The sequence below is a fragment of the Mauremys mutica genome, chromosome 13 (assembly GCF_020497125.1).
Source record: "Mauremys mutica isolate MM-2020 ecotype Southern chromosome 13, ASM2049712v1, whole genome shotgun sequence".
Classification (NCBI taxonomy): domain Eukaryota; kingdom Metazoa; phylum Chordata; order Testudines; family Geoemydidae; genus Mauremys; species Mauremys mutica.
Genome location: NC_059084.1, coordinates 41394978 through 41413942, shown reverse-complemented (window position 1 = coordinate 41413942; position 18965 = coordinate 41394978). Strand labels below are relative to the sequence as shown.

Here is an 18965-nt window from a genome sequence, read left to right as displayed (position 1 = left end):
GGTGTCAGGGATGCACCTTTTGCTGGTTCCATGAAACAGAACCCAGACTTGGCCAAATTATGAGCATTTGGAAAAATCTCGGTTTTCACATGCTCAATAGATGCTTCTTAGAGTTCTGGGCTTAGAGCTCCTATCCATCCCCACAGAGTGTGCTCCAGCTCCAGGCTAAACTGGCAATGTTGGACTTCCCTGGAAATTGCTCATATCACACTAGATGATCAAAATGGTCCCTTATTACCTTAAAATGGATGACTCTATGATATACACCATAACCTTACAATCTGATCTGCTAGTAAAAAATGCCATGGAAGTCAAGAGCCATCTCCCAGAGTTGTTGTGTGACCTGATCAGGTTAGGCATTGAAAAATCTATCAGTGTCTTATATAGGAAGCCTGCATATGTGCTGAGGAATGTTATTTAAAATTAGGCCAGAGGGGGCACTGGCAAAATGCATTTGACAGCCAAAAAACCCCAACCCAACCCAAAACCTAAAATGCTGCACTGGACAGCCAGAGCAGGAAAAGGGGAAGCCTAAATGGACTTTTCTGTAGAGCTGGTTGGAATTATTCAAGTATTAAAATTTTGGTGAAAATTGTTAAATTTCAAGAAACCAAGGTGAATGTTTTATTAAATGTTTCTTACATTTTTTGTTTTGACATTTCAAATTTTGAAGACATAAAATCAGGCTACTACTATGACTAAAGATTCTCATTTGATTTTTTAATGATCTTTATATCTGGTCAAAAGGTTCTGACTATCAAAAGTTTGACAAAAGTTTATTTATTTATTTATTTATTTAATTTCATTTTTTTAAAGTTTCTCTTCCCATTTTCCCAACAGGTTTAGAACAGGTCAAAGTTTTTCAAATGTCAAAATTCCAGTTAAAAAAGTGAATGTCATCGGGAGAAATTCAACAAAATGTTTATGAATTTACCTCATTCCCCCTGTTTTAACTAACTCTATCTTTCATTCTCTGATTTCTCCAGTTGTGTGAAAAGATACTCTTTTCTATTGTTTTTCTAAAGGCTCCCTTCACCTCTTTGTTCCTCAGCGTGTATATTATGGGGTTCAACACTGGGGTCACAACTGTGTACATGAGGGAAATCATTTGATCACTCTCTGGGGTGGAGCTAGACTTGGGCCTGAGATAGGTGATTAGGGCTGTTCCATAGAACAAAGTCACCACCATGAGGTGGGAGGAGCAGGTGGAGAAGGCTTTACGCCTTCCCTCTGCTGATGGGAGCTTGAGGATGGTGGAGATAATGCAGATGTAGGACAGGATTATCAGTAGGAAAGGGCTCATGATGAACAGTACCGACACAGCCAAGACCACAATTTCATTTTTGGATGTATCCGTACATGCCATCTTTACTACTGGTGGGATGTCGCAGAAGAAGTGGTGGATCCAATTGGAGCCACAGAAGGGCAGGCTGAAGATCCACGTGGTCTGAGCTACTTCCACCGAGATGCCAATGGTCCATGAAGCAGCCACGAGCTGTGCACACACCCGACCACTCATGATGGTTCTGTACTGCAAGGGGTTGCATATGGCTATGTAGCGGTCGTACGCCATGGCTGCTAGGAGGCAGCATTCTGTGAGGCCCAGGATGGTGAAGACATACATCTGGGCAGCGCAGCCCACAATGGTAATGGTCTTTTGCTCCACTAGGAGGTGAACTAGCAGCTGAGGGACCACACTGCTGGTGTAGCAGACTTCCAAGAAGGACAGGTTCACCAGGAAGAAATACATGGGGGTATGAAGTGAGGGGTTTAGCTTTATAAGGAGGATAATGAGCAGGTTCCCCACCAGGGTGACCAGGTAGGTGACCAGAAACACCAGAAACAGAAGGATTTGGAGTCTGGTAAGGTATGAAAACCCCACCAGGATGAACACATCAGAAATGGTCCGGTTCTCATCAGGTTCTCTCTCAGAATATGTCATCTGCAGGGGTGAAAAAGAGAGAGACACTGGAGCTGAATCTGAAGAATACCATATATGTGCATATAAATCATACAATTCATACTGGTTTCCTATGTGTTGGGATGCTTAAGACAAAAACCTGCTGCAGTTCTATATGTAACTGGGCCCAATCATCACCGAGTGTAAACTGGTGTAGCTGCACTGATATCAACCAAGCTATGACAATGTAGATCAGCTGGAGATATGACTGTGACACTGCTCCCCATATTTTTCATAGTAATAGTATGATATGATTGTGTCATAATCCTAATGTATTTTATTTAAAATAGGTTATGTGGGGTATCATTAGAAATGTTATGATTTTCTGTATATGATTAGCTTATTAGTATGCATGTATCATTGTTGTAGCTAAAGTTAGCAATAGTGACTATACATCTGTACCACAAAAGTGTTTGCACCTGGCGAATGCCCACCAAACAGAATGCAATCAGTCTGGCTGGCTAGCTGGGAACAAGTCAATGGACCATTAGGAAGAACAATAGGTCTTCTTTTACCACCTTTCTGAGAAGCTTTCGGGGGATGCTACAAACTGCCTCTAACTTGTGGCTGCTTTGACACTACAGGGTCATGTGTTCAAGTCACATGGCACTGGTTTCCATGATAAAACACCAGTATTTTTCCACTGAGGGGTATGGGAATCACACTGAAAGACAAAGGATCCTGCCATATGTAAATCTTATTTAAGGGGGGGGGGGAGTGAGATAATCGAGGTTCATTCTTCACTGAATCTCCACCCAGGATGACTGCTGGAAACATCTAAGAAACAAAGATAAAGGGGGAGATAAGGACTGAGCCAAGGCTGAGAAGGTGTCTGACCTGTGAAAGAAATACCTGGAGTTTTAAGCTGCAAGCAAGAGCAGCTTGCTTTCAAGAACCTCTGCAATCTGCCTAATTCAACATTTAGGGTGAGAAATTACTATTTGTAACCAGTTTCTTTAGTATATTGAGTTTATTTTGTGTTTTTTGTTTTGTTTGATGGCTAATCATAGAATCGTAGAAGATTAAAAGAGACCTCAGGAGGATATCTCGTCCAACCCCCTGCTCAAAGCAGGACCAGCACCAACTAGATCATCCCAGCCAGGGCTTTGTCAAGTTGAGCCTTGAAAACCGCTAAGGATAGAGATTCCACCACCTCCCTAGGTAACCCATTCCAGTGCTTCACCACCATCCTAGTGAAATAGTGTTTCCTAATATCCAACCTAGACTGCCCCCCCTGCAACTTGAGACCATTGCTCCTTGTTCTGTCATCTGCCACCACTGAGAACAGCCTAGCTCCATCCTCTTTGGAACCCTCCTTCAAGTAGTTGACTGTTCCTGATCACCTTTCTCTCCTCCAAGTGCTTCAAAATGGATTCCTTTGGGAGCTGCTCCATGATTTTTCCAGGGACTGAGGTGAGGCTGACCAGTCTGTAATTCCCCAGATTCTCCTTCTTCCCTTTTTTTAAAGATGGGCACTATATTTTCCAATCATCTGGGACCTCCCCCCAATCTCCACAAGTTTTCAAAGATAATGGCCAATTGCTCTGCAATCACATCAGCCAATTCCCTCAGCACCCTCGGATGCATTGGATCTGGACTCATGGATTTGTGCATGTCCAGCTTTTCTAAATAGTCCTTAATAATCTGCTTTGATCTGTTTGCTATCCCTCATAATCACTTAAAATCTTTTGTAGTTAATCAACTTGATTATGATGTCTCTAAAACCAGTTTGTGGAATTCATAACTGGGAGGCAAAAAGTTGTGCATATCTTCCTCTGCATCGAGGGAGGGGGTGAATTTCTATGAGCTTATGCTGTACAGTTCTCTGTTTTCTTTCAATTTTTGGGGGGTGCACTTGAGTGATGAGCAATTCCCTAGCTGAAGCTTTCCATGCAATTCTGATCTCAGTGTCTGTTTCATTCCACAGCTGGGTGGGGCCCAACCTGTGTGTGTGCTGAAGGAGGCTTGAGGGCCCGGCTCAGCAGCACAGTGTAAGGGAGCCCAGGCTGGTGGAACAGATGGGCTGAGTGTTACCCCAGTACATCAGGTGGCACCCCTGGAGGGGGCAACCCATCACAAGGTCCACTTTGACACCAGTGGAAATATAACTGATTTACAGCAGCCGGGGGTCTGATAAATTTACTCTAAAGGAGCTACATCAGTTTATACCAGCAATGGAGGCATACCAGTTTCCAGCATCAGGGGTTCTGTTCTTCCTCTTCAAAAACATTTCTTTTCTGTCTACATGAATATTCAAAAGGGGATCAATGCTTTTCTTTCTTTCTTTCTTTCTTTCTTTCTTTCTTTCTTTCTTTCTTTCTTTCTTTCTACAGCCACGTTTATCAAATAAGATTTCTCAAATGAGAGCAAATTCTGATCTCATTCGGATCTTAAACACAGGAATTCTTATATGAATGCAAATATTCCAACTGCAGTTACAATTCACATAAGTAAGGAGTACTCACATGAGTAACCTGGTGCTGCTGAGCCCAACATGATTGAAGCCCTTTGAAGAATGAGAAGCATGATAAATGCTGAAAATAATGGGGGATTTTGGCCTTTTGTGTACTATTAAATGTTATTCTTCCCTAAATATTAGAGAACAATTTAAATAATTCTTGCCTTTATCATCCAAAATGCATTTTGGTTTCTCTCAATATACAAAAGAAGACCTAAGGCTGGTGCAAATCTTCCCAGCTCAATGGGTATAAAGAAGAGCTATACTGATTTACACCAGTGGAGGATCTTTGTCTAATCACCTTGCTATAAAGAATTTTACAAGAAAGAAGATCCTACAATGTACAAAGAGACAATTTCCACAGATGTTTTACTTCTAGGTTGTTTGTTGACAGGGAACTTCCTAATAAAGGCATGACACTGAAATGACAGAGTTGAAATAAAAATGAGCAATAACAAATATTATATTTTGCATACCCTTAGCACCTTCAATATGTGGCTCTCAAAGCAACGTGTCAAAGAATAGTGAGCTACTAAGGGGGAAACTGGGAATGATTGGGGGAATGATAGGGATGAAGAGACTAGGTTTACACAGCGAGTCAGCATTCCTGATTCCTGAAACTCTACCATAACCACAGAACCATTCTCCTGGAAATTGAACACACTCAAACACTCACACATATTCAATTAAATAGAGAAAATTAAATCCAACAACCAAAGCACACTGTAGTGCGCACTATGCAGAGTGCACAATTTAAAACAAAAGAGAATGTTTTTCTCTAAATAGGGAGCCTTGGAGAAGAGGTGGGAATTCTTCAGCCTCTCTTAAGACCTACTTTGGGGAACCTCTATTGATGTTTGTGAATATTTTCCTCAGCACGACCATTGTAGTACATGTAGAACTGGCTGGAAAATGGAATTTCCATCTCATGGAAAATTCCAATATTCTAATATATATTTTCATCCTGAATCTATACGAAAAGTTGAAATAGTGAAAACCTTAATTTTGATTCAAAGAGTCCACATGAAATCAAATGGAAAATTGAAAACTGCCATCAATATCGATGTTTTCTCTTGGAAAACATTGATATTGATGAAACTATTTTTTTAGAAGGAATTTGGATTTATTTCTTTATTTAATAGCTGACATTTGGAGCGGCTCTAAATATGTGTAGAAATTTACTCACCATTAGGAATAAGGTCTATAAAGATGCTTGTCACTGGCAGTTGAGTGATATTTTCTGAGCTCTTCAAGGCATCTGGACACTCCATTAGTATACAGGAGGACATGAAAGCAATGAAAGAAGCATACATTATGTGGAGGAAGGTTTGAGAAAAATTCAGCTAAAAGAGACCGCCATTTAACTCTTGGGCAGCAGGTGCAGAGCATGTGCCGTGGTCGGATTCAGGGAGTGCACTCTCTTATTAGATGAGATCAAACTGAATCTTCCCAGCCAACTGTATTCAGATCCAACCACAAGAACCACTTCCGTAAACAACATTTCCACTCAGACTCAGTGGGTGATGATGACAGTTGAGGAATAGAGGGGAGTAATGATGAGAGGAGGGAGAAGCAAGAAACACCAGTGATAACAGAACAACAACAACAAAAATAAATACAATCATGGCATGATGATGAGCATGTTTGGTGCTTATTTATCACTTTGGTGGGCACTATGGAATTATGGGACCAGAACTTCACCTGGTGTAAATTAGCATAACACCACTGAAGTCAAGCTCACAACCTGACCCATGATTATTAAACTAGTTGTATTCAGAATGATAGATTCAGACATGAATAGATAGATAGATAGATATGAACACGGACACAACCCATGTGCTCAGACACACATTAAAATTCTCTGCCCATGTATAGAAAATTCAAATGAAGAAACCAATGACATGATCTTGCTCCCATTTCAGACTGGGGCACAACACCAATGGACTTCAGTGGGAGAATGGTTGGGGCCTTAAGTAATTCATTTATAACCTACCTTGTTTAAGAAGAGTAGTTCTATCTCCTAGCTACAAGCACAATATGTGTTGAAGGAAACAGAGGTGTTTTTATTTCATTCACTGGCTTCTTGGACCTTGTCCCTGAAGGAAATTTCTTGTAATATTCCTCAGAGGAAGAACAATTCTGCATTATACTGCAACAAAACAAAACACATTAGGATAATTATTTCAGAGGAGGTGGTATCATCATTATCATCATCATCATGTATTTTCTAGATGAAAATTGTAATGGGATTTACTAAATGGGGTAAATTGTATGATACTATTTTGTCTGGAAAGAGGAATGATTTGTCCAAGGCCAAAAGAAAAATGATGAGGTTCAACAAGGACAAGTGCAGAGTCCTGCACATAGGACGGAAAAATCCCATGCACTGCTACAGACTAGGGACCGAATGGCTGGGCAGCAGTTCTGCAGAAAAGGACCTAGGGATTATGGAGGACGAAAAGCTGAATATGAGTCAACAGTGTGCCCTTGTTGCCAAGATGGCTAATGGCATTTTGGGTTGTATAAGTAGGGGCATTTCCAGCAGATTGAGGGACGTGATCATTCCCCTCTACTCAGCACTGGTGAGGCCTCATTTGGAGTACTGTGTCCAGTTTTGGGCCCCACACTACAAGAAGGATGTGGATAAATTGGAGAGAGTCCAGCGGAGGGCAACAAAAATGATTAGAGGGCTGGAGCACATGACTTATGAGGAGAGGCTGAGGGAACTGAGATTGTTTAACCTGCAGAAGAGAAGAATGAGAGGGGATTTGATAGCTGCTTTCAACTACCTGAAAGGGGGTTCCAAAGAGGATGGATCTAGACTGTTCTCAGTGGTAGAAGATGACAGAACAAGGAGTAATGGTCTCAAGTTGCAGAGGGGGAGGTTTAGTTTCGATATTAGGAAAAACTTTTTCACTAGTAGGGTGGTGTTGAACTGGAATGGATTACCTAGGGAGGTGGTGGAATCTCGTTCCTTAGAGGTTTTTAAGGTCAGGCTTGACAAAGCCCTGGCTGGGATGATTTAGTTGGGTTTGGTCCTGCTTGAGCAGGGGGTTGGACTAGATGACCTCCTGAGGTCCCTTCCAACCCTGAGATTCTATGATTCTATGAGCACAACACAAAGAGTCAGAGGCAGAGTCAGTAACAACACGCAAGGCTCATGACTCCAGTTCCCTGATGTTCAGACTGTGCGCGGCACTTCCATCTCAGACACATGATTAGAATGCCGGAGATCTGATTCCCAATTCCCAGTACTCTAAACATTACACCCCACTCCCCTCCTAGAGCTGGGAACAGAACCCAGGAGTCCTCACTCTCAGACTCTACTGCTCTTACTAAAGGGTCTATTTCCCTTCTTGAGGACCAGATACAAAGTCTGTAGAAGTCACTGGGACTATTCCCTTTGATAAAGTTTGCAGTGGAATCAGAATCAGGACTAGTTCACAGGAGCAGTAAAATAAACTCTATGTGGAAGCTGAGAGGTGCTAGGGGGTAGTGTGCTCAGGGAATGGGGTGATGGGCTCAGCTGGGAGTACTCTCATTTCTTAGAAAGTTCTGACCCCATTTCTCCAGCATGGCCGTAGGGGGCTGAGGCTGTGCTACTGCGAGTGGGATGGGGTGCTCAGTTTGGGTCAATTTTCCCCCTTAGTCAGTATTGCTAGCAATACCCCAGTGTAGCACTAGGGGGTGCTAAAATACAGGGACGGGCCTGGAGGATGTTCTCAGGTTGATGGATCTCAATGTCCCAGTTCAGCAGTAGGGGGCGCTGTACTGCAGGGAAGAGGGTGGATGACTCATTAAGGGACATTCTCCTCTGGGGATCAGTACTAAACCCAGTGCTTCAGCACAGCTCCAAGTGATGACATGCTGCAAGGAGCTAGGTGGGGTCTCACTTGGGGGGCACTCTTGTCTCTTGGTCCATGCTGACCCCTTGTGCTTCAGCAGGGCACCATGTGGCCCTGTGCCACAAGGAGCAGAGGGAGGCGCTCAGCTGTGGACCTGCTCCCATCGGAATCACTGCTTACCACAGTGCTCCAGCATGGCGCTCGGGGCCCTGTGCTGCAGGGGTGAGAAGGGTGGCTCAGTAGGGGGCATTCTCCCCTTGAAATTGATGCTGACCTGTAGCGACCCATCACAGTGGAAGGGGACACTGTTTCTGGTGGATGTTATATCTTTTCGATGAGCTGTAAATGAAGGATCTATCCCGAACACCCGTGGTCATTGAGAAGTCAGTGAGTCTATTAACAAGAAGAAGGGGCAGCAGTGGCATGTACACACGTGCACTGAACATAGCTCATTCCCTCCAGCAGGGGATGACAGTCACACAGACAGACAGACACATCAATATACACATACACACACACTGAGCAGGGCTCATTCCCTTGTGGTTACCTATCTGCTCTTTGCAACACTTGTGATTATGACAAAACAATTAACAGAGCCTTGTGATGTTTTGTGACTTAAGGTCATTGCTACTTTACTTCCTTATGGCAACTCATTGAGCAACTGCTCCTGTTTAGACTAGAAAGCCTTCTACCTACTCTAATTGCTTAAGCTATTCTTGTATGCAATGCTGTTGTAGCCATCTTGGTCCCAGGATACTAGAGACACAAAGTGGTTGAGATAATATCTTTTGCTGGACCAACTTCTGTCTCTCTCACCAACAATAAAAGATATTACCTCAGCCATCTTGTCTTTCTAAGTAATTTTTATAAGTCTAACCCTATAGGTCTCTTGTGTTTCTGCTATAATTTCCTCAACCCTTCATCGTTTACTTACTATACAATTATTATTTAATGGCTATATAGTCATTACATGGGCTACACATCTCTCTCTCTCTCTCTCTCTCTCTCTCTCTCTCTCTCACACACACACACACACACACACACACACAGAGTTTCTATTTTGCATAAGGGGTTCTTTCCTTCCTGCCTTAATCATCTGTTGAATAGTGTTGCTTGATGTTATACATTCTGCATCCCAGACATGCCTCTATTTCAGTGGTCCAGCACAGGGACCCCCATTTGATGCCTGGCTAAAGTGCTCTGTGGGCCTACGTGATGAAACCAGGGCCGCCCAGAGGGGGGGGGCAAAGGGGTCAATTTGCCCCCGGCCCCGTGCTCCGCAGGGGCCCCCAAGAGAACAGCGGAGGCTCCCGCCTCCGCCCCTCTCCTGGAGCCTCAGCGCATCAAGCGCCGAGTCTCCGCCTGGGCCCCTGAGCCCCGCCCCGCTCAGAGCCACGTGGTCAGGGGTGGGGCTGGGAGCTCTGGGCTGAGCTCAGCTCCCTCCGCTCGGCGTGGAGCTCCCAGCCCCGCCCCCTCACCACGCGGCTCTGAGCGGGACGGAGTTCAGGCCCCGCCGGCCGCACGCTGCGGCTGTTCCGGCGAGGCGCTGAGACTCCGGGTGAGGAGGGAGCCGGGGGTAAGATGCTGGGGCCGGGGCGGGGGGGAAGCGGGACCCGCCGCCAAAGCGCAGCCCGGTCTTCGGCGGCGGGGGGCCCCTTCCGTTCCGGGACCCGCCGCCGAATTACCGCTGAAGCGGGACCCGCCGAGCGGAGGGAGCTGAGCTCAGCCCAGAGCTCCCAGCCCCACCCCCTGACCACGTGGCTCTGAGCGGGGCGGGGCTCAGGGGCCCAGGCAGAGACTCGGTGCTTGATGCGCTGAGGCTCCAGGAGAGGGGCGGAGGCGGGAGCCTCCGCTGTTCTCTTGGGGGCCCCTGCGGAGCCCGGGGCCCGGGGCAAATTGCCCCCTTTGCCCCCCCCCTCTGGGCGGCCCTGGTTTCATCACGTAGGCCCACAGAGCACTTTAGCCAGGCATCAAATGGCGGTCCCTGTGCTGGACCACTGAAATAGAGGCATGTCTGGGATGCAGAATGTATAACATCAAGCAACACTATTCAACAGATGATTAAGGCAGGAAGGAAAGAACCCCTTATGCAAAATAGAAACTCTGTGTGTGTGTGTGTGTGTGTGTGTGTGTGAGAGAGAGAGAGAGAGAGAGAGAGATGTGTAGCCCATGTAATGACTATATAGCCATTAAATAATAGTTGTATAGTAAGTAAACGATGAAGGGTTGAGGAAATTATAGCAGAAACACAAGAGACCTATAGGGTTAGACTTATAAAAATTACTTAGAAAGACAAGATGGCTGAGGTAATATCTTTTATTGTTGGTGAGAGAGACAGAAGTTGGTCCAGCAAAAGATATTATCTCAACCACTTTGTGTCTCTAGTATCCTGGGACCAAGATGGCTACAACAGCATTGCATACAAGAATAGCTTAAGCAATTAGAGTAGGTAGAAGGCTTTCTAGTCTAAACAGGAGCAGTTGCTCAATGAGTTGCCATAAGGAAGTAAAGTAGCAATGACCTTAAGTCACAAAACATCACAAGGCTCTGTTAATTGTTTTGTCATAATCACAAGTGTTGCAAAGAGCAGATAAGTAACCACAAGGGAATGAGCCCTGCTCAGTGTGTGTGTATGTGTATATTTATGTGTCTGTCTGTCTGTGTGACTGTCATCCCCTGCTGGAGGGAATGAGCTATGTTCAGTGCACGTGTGTATATGCCACTGCTGCCCCTTCTTCTTGTTAATAGACTCACTGACTTCTCAATGACCACGGGTGTTCGGGATAGATCCTTCATTTACAGCTCATCGAAAAGATATAACATCCACCAGAAACAGTGTCCCCTTCCACTGTGATGGGTCGCTACAGGTCAGCATCAATTTCAAGGGGAGAATGCCCCCTACTGAGCCACCCTTCTCACCCCTGCAGCACAGGGCCCCGAGCGCCATGCTGGAGCACTGTGGTAAGCAGTGATTCCGATGGGAGCAGGTCCACAGCTGAGCGCCTCCCTCTGCTCCTTGTGGCACAGGGGCCCCCCTGCCGCCGAATTACCGCCGAAGACCGGGCTGCACTTCAGCGGCAGGTCCCGCTTCGGCGGTAATTCGGCGGCGGGTCCCGGAACGGAAGGGCCCCCCACCGCCGAAGACCCCGGGCCCCCGGAATCCTCTGGGCGGCCCTGGATTAAACCCAACACAATGTGAGACAGAGGAGGTCAGATGAGATAATCTAGAGGTCCCTTTTGTCCTTAAACTCTGTGACTCTCTGACAATATGAAATAAACCAGTGATATGTGACCATAAGTGTTTGGGATGAAGCAAGCACAGATATGGTAGAAGTAAATCTTAAAAACAAACAATAGGAATCTCTCACTGCCAAACAGCCCCAGAAGAGTAGGAGCGATTATCTTGTGTTTTTTTCAAAGACACAGTCTACAGTGCCAACTCTGTAGGGAAATGTTAAGAGACAGTTATAGGCTGTTGCACCATCCTTGTTGCTCTACATGAAATGTACATTCAGGGGCCTAGGGGAAAAACGTTCTGCTCCCACAGGGGATTTATTTGTGTCCTTATTCTCTAGACTCTGATCAAAGCCTTGTTTCTAATTTACAGCAACATTTGAGACCTGCATCTCCCATTGAAGTCAATGAGACCTCAGCCCCTGTGCAAATCAAGCCCACTCTGAGCTGTGATGAGTGGAAAATGATCAAAGACAATGGCAGGTCCATGCACATCCTCTGCCCTGGTGACATTCACAGGTATAGGGCAAAAAGTCCTGCAAAACACACAGGGAAATTTTACATTAGCTGTAGCAAATAGTTACACTGTAGGACTAATGAATTCCTTTGGTAATTCCCTTGGTAATAATTCATTTTCCTGGCTGATCTGAGGCTATTTCAATGATCTTTAGATCTGGTCAAAAGGTTCTGACTATCAAAAATTTGACTAAAGTTTATTTATTTATTAATTTCATTATAAAAAGTTTCTCTTTCCAATTTTGCCACCATGTTTAGACAATGTAAAAATTTCGCACATGGTAAAATTTTAATTGAAAATGTGAGGGTCATTGCGAGAGATTCAACAAAATGTTTATGAATTTCCCTTATTCCCCCATTTTGATTGCCTCTGCTTTTCATTCTCTAATTTCTCTGTTTGTGTGAAGAGATGCTCTTCTCTACTGTTTTTCTAAAGGCTCCCTTCACCTCTCTGTTCTTCAGCGTGTATATTATGGGGTTCAACACTGGGGCCACAATTGTGTTCATGAGGGAAATGATTAGATCACTCTCTGGGGTGGAGCTAGACTTTGGCCTGAGATAGGTGATAAGGGCTGTTCCATAGAACAAAGTCACCACCATGAGGTGGGAGGAGCAGGTGGAGAAGGCTTTACGCCTTCCCTCCGCAGACTGGAGCTTAAGGGTGGTGGAAATAATGCAGCTGTAGGACAGGATTATCAGCAGGAAAGGGCTCATGATGAACAGCACTGACACAGTGAAAACCATAATCTCATTTTTGGATGTGTCCGTGCATGACATCTTCACCACTGGTGGGATGTCGCAGAAGAAGTGGTGGATGCGGTTGGAGCCACAAAAGGGTAAGCGGAAGATCCACGTGGTCTGAGCTACTTCCACTGAGATGCCGATGATCCATGAAGCACCTGCGAGCTGTGCACACACCCGACCACTCATGATGGTGCTGTAGTGCAAGGGGTTGCATATGGCTATGTAGCGATCGTATGCCATGACTGCTAGGAGGCAGCATTCCGTCAGGCCCATGATGGTGAAGACGTACATCTGGACTGCACAGCCCACAATAGAGATGGTCTTTTGCTCCACCAGGAGGTGAACCAGCAGCTGAGGGACCACACTGCTGGTGTAGCAGATTTCCAAGAATGACAGGTTCACCAGGAAGAAATACATGGGGATGTGAAGTGAGGGGTTTAGCTTTATAAGGAGGATAACAAGCAGGTTCCCTATCAGGGTGACCAGGTAGATGACCAGAAGCAACAGAAATAGAACGATTTGCAGCTTGTTAAGGTATGAAAACCCCACCAGGATGAACACATCGGAGATGGTCTGGTTCTCTCCAGGGTCACTCGCAGAATAGGTCATCTGTAGGGGCAACATAGAAAGAGACTGAATCTGTGGAATACCAAACATGTGGATGTGAATCAAACAATTCATACTGGTTTCCTTTCAGTTGGGAGGCTTGAGAATAAAACCTGCTACGATTCTGTATATAAAAAAGTAACTGGGCCTAATCATCATCAGGCATAAACTGGTGTAGTTGCATTGATATCATTCAAGCTATGCCAATATAGATCAGCTGGAGACCCGACCATTTTGACACCAGTGGAATTAGAGCTGATTTACAACAGACAGGGATTTGATAAATTGACTCTAAAGGAGCTACATCAGTTTATACCAGCAATGGTGGTATACCGGTTTCCAGCATCAGGGGTTCTATTATTCCTCTTCAAACTCATCCTTCCTCTTGCTCAATCCTTCCTCGTCAAACCATTTTTTTAGTCTACATGACAATTCAAAAAGGAATCAATGCTTTTCTTTCTTTCTTTCTTTCTTTCTTTCTTTCTTTCTTTCTTTCTTTCTTTCTTTCTTTCTTTCTTTCTTTCTTTCCCCTCTAAGGGTATGTCTACACTTATGGTCCGGGTCGACGCGGTGAGTTCGACTTCTCGGAGTTCGAACTATCGCATCTGATCTAGACGCGATAGTTCGAACTCCGGAAGCGCCGCGGTCGACTCCGGTACTCCACCACCGCAAACGGCGGTGGTGGAGTCGACGGGGGAGCCGCGGAGTTCGACCCCGCTGCGTCTCGACGGATGAGTAGTTCGAATTAGGGTACTTCGAATTCAGCTACGCTATTCACGTAGCTGAACTTGCGTACCCTAATTCGAACCCCCTTTTTAGTGTAGACCAGGCCTAAGACTGTTATGCTACAGCCACATTTATCAAATACAATTTCTCAAATGAGGGCAAATTCTGCTCTCATTCAGCTCTTAATCATGAGAATTGTTATATGAATGCAAGTATTCCCACTGCAGTTACAACTCACATAAGGGAGGACTACTCACATGAATAAACTGATGCTGCTGAGCCCAATATCTTTGAAGCACTTTGAAGAATGAGAAGCACAATAAATGTTGAAAACAATGGGGGATGTTGGGTGTTTTGTATACTATTAAATGTTATTGTTCCCTAAATATTAGAGAACAATTGAAATCATTCCTGGCTTTATCATCGCAGCATCCCAAATGTATTGGTTTCTCTCAATATACAAAAGAAGACCTAGGGCTGGTGTAAATCTTCCCAGCTCAGTGGGTATAAAAAGAGCTACACTGATTTACACCAGTAGAGGATCATCGTCCAATCACTTTGCTATAAAGAACTTTACAAGAAGGAACATCATACAATGTAAGAAGAGATGTTTTCCACAGGTGTTTTACTTCAAGGTTACTTGTTGACAAGGAACTTCCTAATAACAGGCATGACAATGAAATAACAGAGTTGGAATTAAAATAAGTAATAACAAATATTGTATTTTGCATACCCTTAGTACCTTCAATAGGTAGCTCTCAAAGCAACACATCAAATAACAGTGAGCTATTAGGGGGAAACTGGAATGATAGGATGAATAGACTGGATTAATACAGCTAGTCAGCATTCTGAGAAATGGAACTGAGCTGTCCTGCTACCTGAAACTGTGCCATAACCACAGGACCATTCTCCTGGTAATTTAAAAGAGAGAGAGAGAGAGAGAGAGAGAGAGAGATTCAAAGGGAATCAGATAGAGAAAAATTAATTAAATAACCAAAGCAAACTTTGATGGCACACTATGCAAAGTGCACTACCTAGAACAATTTAAAACAAAAGGGATTGATGTTCTCTAAATTCTGAGATCTGGAGGAGAGGTTGAAAATCTTCTGCCTCTCTTAAGATCTACTTTGGGGAACCTCTATTGATGTTTGTGAGTACTTTCCTCAGCACGACCACTACAGTATATGAAAAGCTGGCTGGAAAATGGAATTTCCATCTCATGAGAAATTCCAATATTTGCATTTTCATTGAATTGATATGAAAAGTTGAAATAGTGAAAACCTTAATTTCGATTCAAAGAGTCCACATGAAATCGAATGGACAATTGAAAACTGACATCAATATCGATGTTTTCTCATGGAAAACATCAATATTGATTACACTATTTTTTCAGAAGTAATTTGGATTTATTTCTTTATTTAATAGCTGACATTTGGAGCAGTTCTAAATATGTGTAGAAATTTACTCACCATTAGAAATAAGGTCTATAAAGATGCTTGTCACTGGCAGTTGAGTGATATTTTCTGAGCTCTTCAAGGCATCTGGACACTCCATTAGTATACAGGAGGACATGAAAGCAATGAAAGAAGCATACATTATGTGGAGGAAGGTTTGAGAATAATTCAGCTAAAAGAGACTGCCACATAACTCTTGGGCAGCAGGTGCAGAGCATGTGCCGTGGTCGGATTCCGGGAGTGGACTTTCTTATTAGAAGAGATCAGACTAAGTCCTCCCCGCCAACTGTATTCAGATCCAAATACAAGAACCACTTCAGGAAACAATATTTCCACTCAGACTCAGTGGATGATGATGACAGTTGAAAAACAGAGGAGAGTAAGGACAAGAGGAAGGAGAAGCAAGAAACACCAACAATAACACAACAACAACAAAAATAATAAATGTAATCATGGCATGATGATGAGCATGTTTGGTGCTTTCTTATCACATAGTGGTGGGCACTATGGAATTATGGGACCAGAACTTCACCTGGTATAAATTAGCACTGAAGTCAAGCTCACAACCTGACCCATGATTATTAAACTAGTTGAATTCAGAATGATAGATTCAGAGACCAATAGATCAATTGCTATACTAACAGGTAGACTGCCAAATGGATTTGACTAGATTGCATAGATAGATAGATAGATAGATATGAACATAGACACAACCCATGTGCTAAGACACACATTAAAATTCTCTGCCCATGTATAGAATATTCAAATGAAAAAAACAATGACATGATCTTGCTCCCATTGCAGACTGGGGCACAACACCCATGGACTTCAGTGGGAGAATGGTTGGGGCCTTATGTCATTCATTTATATCCTACCTTGTTTAAGAAGAGTAGTTCTATCTCCTAGCTACAAGCGCAAAATGTGTTGAAGGAAACAGAGGTGTTTTTATTTCATTCACTGGCTTCTGGGACCTAGTCCCTGAAGGAAATTTTTTGTAATATTCCTCAGAGGAAGAACAATTCTGCATCAACCTGCAAAAAAATAAAATTCACTAGGGTAATTATTTCAGAGGAGGTGGTATCATCATCATCATGATCATCATCATCATGTGTTTTCTAGATGAAAATCATAATGGGATTTACTAAGTGGTGTAAATTGTGTGATACTATTTTGTCTGGAAAGAAGAATGAATTGTCCAACGCAACACAACACAAAGAGTCAGACGCAGAGTCAGTAACAACACCCAAGGCTCATGACTCCAGTTCCCGGATGTTCAGACTGTGTGCCCCACTCCTGTCTCAGACCCATGATTAGAACACAGGAGATCTGATTCCCAATTCTCACTATTCTAAACATTACACCCCACTCCCCTTCCAGAGCTGGGAACAGAACCCAGGAGTCCTCACTCTACTGCCCTAATGAAAGGGCCCATTTCCCTCCTATAGAGCCAGATCCAAAGCCCATAGAAGTCAGTGGGACTATTCCCATTGACACCAGTAAGTTTGCAGCAGGTCTAGAATCAGGACGAGCTCCCAGGATCATTAGAATAAACTCTGTGCGGAAGCTGAGAGGTGCTAGGGGGTAGTGTGCTTCAGGGAATGAGGTGATGGGCTCAGCTGGGAGCACTTTCATTTCTTAGATAGTTCTGAGCCCCTTACTCCAGCATGGCCATTGGGGGCTAGAGGCTGTGCTATTGGGAGTGATGTGGGCTGCTCAGTTTGGGGCAATCTTGTCCTAGTCAGTGTTGCTAGCAATACCCCAGTGTAGCACTAGGGGGTGCTAAAATACAAGGATGGCTCTGTGGGATGTTCTTGATTGATCCCAATGTCGCAGCTCAGCAGTAGGGGGCGCTGTACTGACAGAAACAGGATGGAGAACTTATTACAGGATGTTCTCCTCTGTGGGGCAGTAGTACTTACTCCAGTGCTCCAGCACAGCTTCAAGGGATGGCAATGGCATGCTGCGAGGAGCTGGGTGGGGTCTCACTTGGGGGGCACTGTTATCTCTTGGTCCATGCTGACCTCCTGTACCTCAGCTGGGCACCACTTGGCCCTGTGCTGCAAGGAGTTTGGTGAGAGGCTCAGCAGTGGACCTGCTCCTATGAGAATGGCTGCTTACCACAGTGCCCCAGAATTGCACACGGGGGCCCTGTGCTGCAGGGGGTAGGTAGGGTGTTTTAATAGATGGCACTCTCCCTTTGGTATTTGTGCTGGTCCGCAGTGACCCCTCACCATGGAAGGGGGCATTGGTTCTGGTGAAAGTTATGTCTTTCAGATGAGCTGTAAATGAAAGATCTTTCTGTACCACCCGTGATCATGAATGACTCCGTGGGGCATTCCCTCCAGCAGGGGGTGAGAGTCACACACTCACACACACACACACACACACACACACACACACACACACACACACAGCAGGTCTCATTCCCTTGTTGTTACCTATCTGCTCTTGTTATTATTACACTTGTTATTATGACAAAACAGTAAACTTACATTCATTGTTAGTTTACTTACTTATGCTAACTCATTGAGCAACTCCTTCTGTTCAGGCTATAAGGCCTTCTACTTACGCTAATTGCTTAAGCTATTTTTGTATACAGTGCTGTTATAGCCATCTGGGTCCCAGGATACTAGAGACAAAGTACATGAGGTAATATATTTTGCTGGACCAACTGCAGTCTCTTTCAACAACAATAAAATATATTACCTCATCTACCTTGTCTTTCTAAGTAATTTTTTATGTCTAGATCTATATGTGTTTTGTGTTTCTGCTATCAGTTCTCACCCCTTTATCCTTTACTGACTCCATAACTATCATTATTGACTGGCTATATAGTCATTGCATGAGCTTCCAGTCTCTCTCTCACTCTCTCTCTCTCTTTCACATGCAGACACACCCACACACAATTTCTATATTACATGAGATGTTCTTTCCTTCCTGCCTTTATCATCTGTTTATCAGTGTTGCATGACATTACACATTCTGCATGCCAGAGGTGCTCCCATTTCAGTGCACAGTTACAGGGACCACCAGGTACATTTCTCTTTTATGTTCACTTTGATGCCTGGCTAAAGTCCTCTGTGGGCCTGTGTGATGACACCCAAGACAACATGAGACAGAGTCGCTCAGACAAGATAATCTAGAGGTCCCTTTTGTCCTTAAAAGTCGTGACTCTCTGATAATATGAAATACATCAGTGATGTGTGACCAGTATTGTTTGGGATGAAGCAAGCACACATATGATGGAATTTTATCTTAATGTAAGCAGAGTCAGGATGAGCTCTACCCTGACATCTGGTGGTGAATTATGGCAAGTGTGAAAAAGAATTTCAGGGGCTGATCATGTTTGCATAGGCACACCCACCCCGCTTGGCATAGCCCACGGCAGCCTGGGATGGTTGCTTTGGCAGCTGTGGGATCCC

General features: G+C 44.2%; 2 protein-coding genes across 2 annotated transcripts; both read right to left on the bottom strand.

Annotated features, from left to right (window-relative positions):
* Positions 1 to 949: 949 nt before the first annotated feature.
* Positions 950 to 1942, bottom strand: LOC123347342 (olfactory receptor 10A4-like). The gene has a single exon (XM_044984757.1). The coding sequence runs from the start codon at positions 1940 to 1942 to the stop codon at positions 950 to 952; it is 993 nt and encodes a 330-aa protein (XP_044840692.1).
* Positions 1943 to 12393: 10451 nt separating this feature from the next.
* LOC123348527 (olfactory receptor 10A4-like) lies at positions 12394 to 16451 on the bottom strand. Its single transcript, XM_044986024.1, has 3 exons — positions 16419 to 16451; positions 15559 to 15637; positions 12394 to 13366 (listed from the first exon to the last, which is right to left on the bottom strand). Exons 2-3 carry the CDS (start codon positions 15559 to 15561, stop codon positions 12398 to 12400), a joined length of 972 nt encoding a protein of 323 aa, XP_044841959.1. The 5' UTR covers positions 15562 to 15637; positions 16419 to 16451; the 3' UTR covers positions 12394 to 12397.
* Positions 16452 to 18965: the final 2514 nt, after the last annotated feature.

Coding starts and splice junctions, on each gene's coding strand:
- LOC123347342 (XM_044984757.1), bottom strand. CDS start 1,942: ATGACATATTCTGAGAGAGAACCTGATGAGAACCGGACCATTTCTGAT.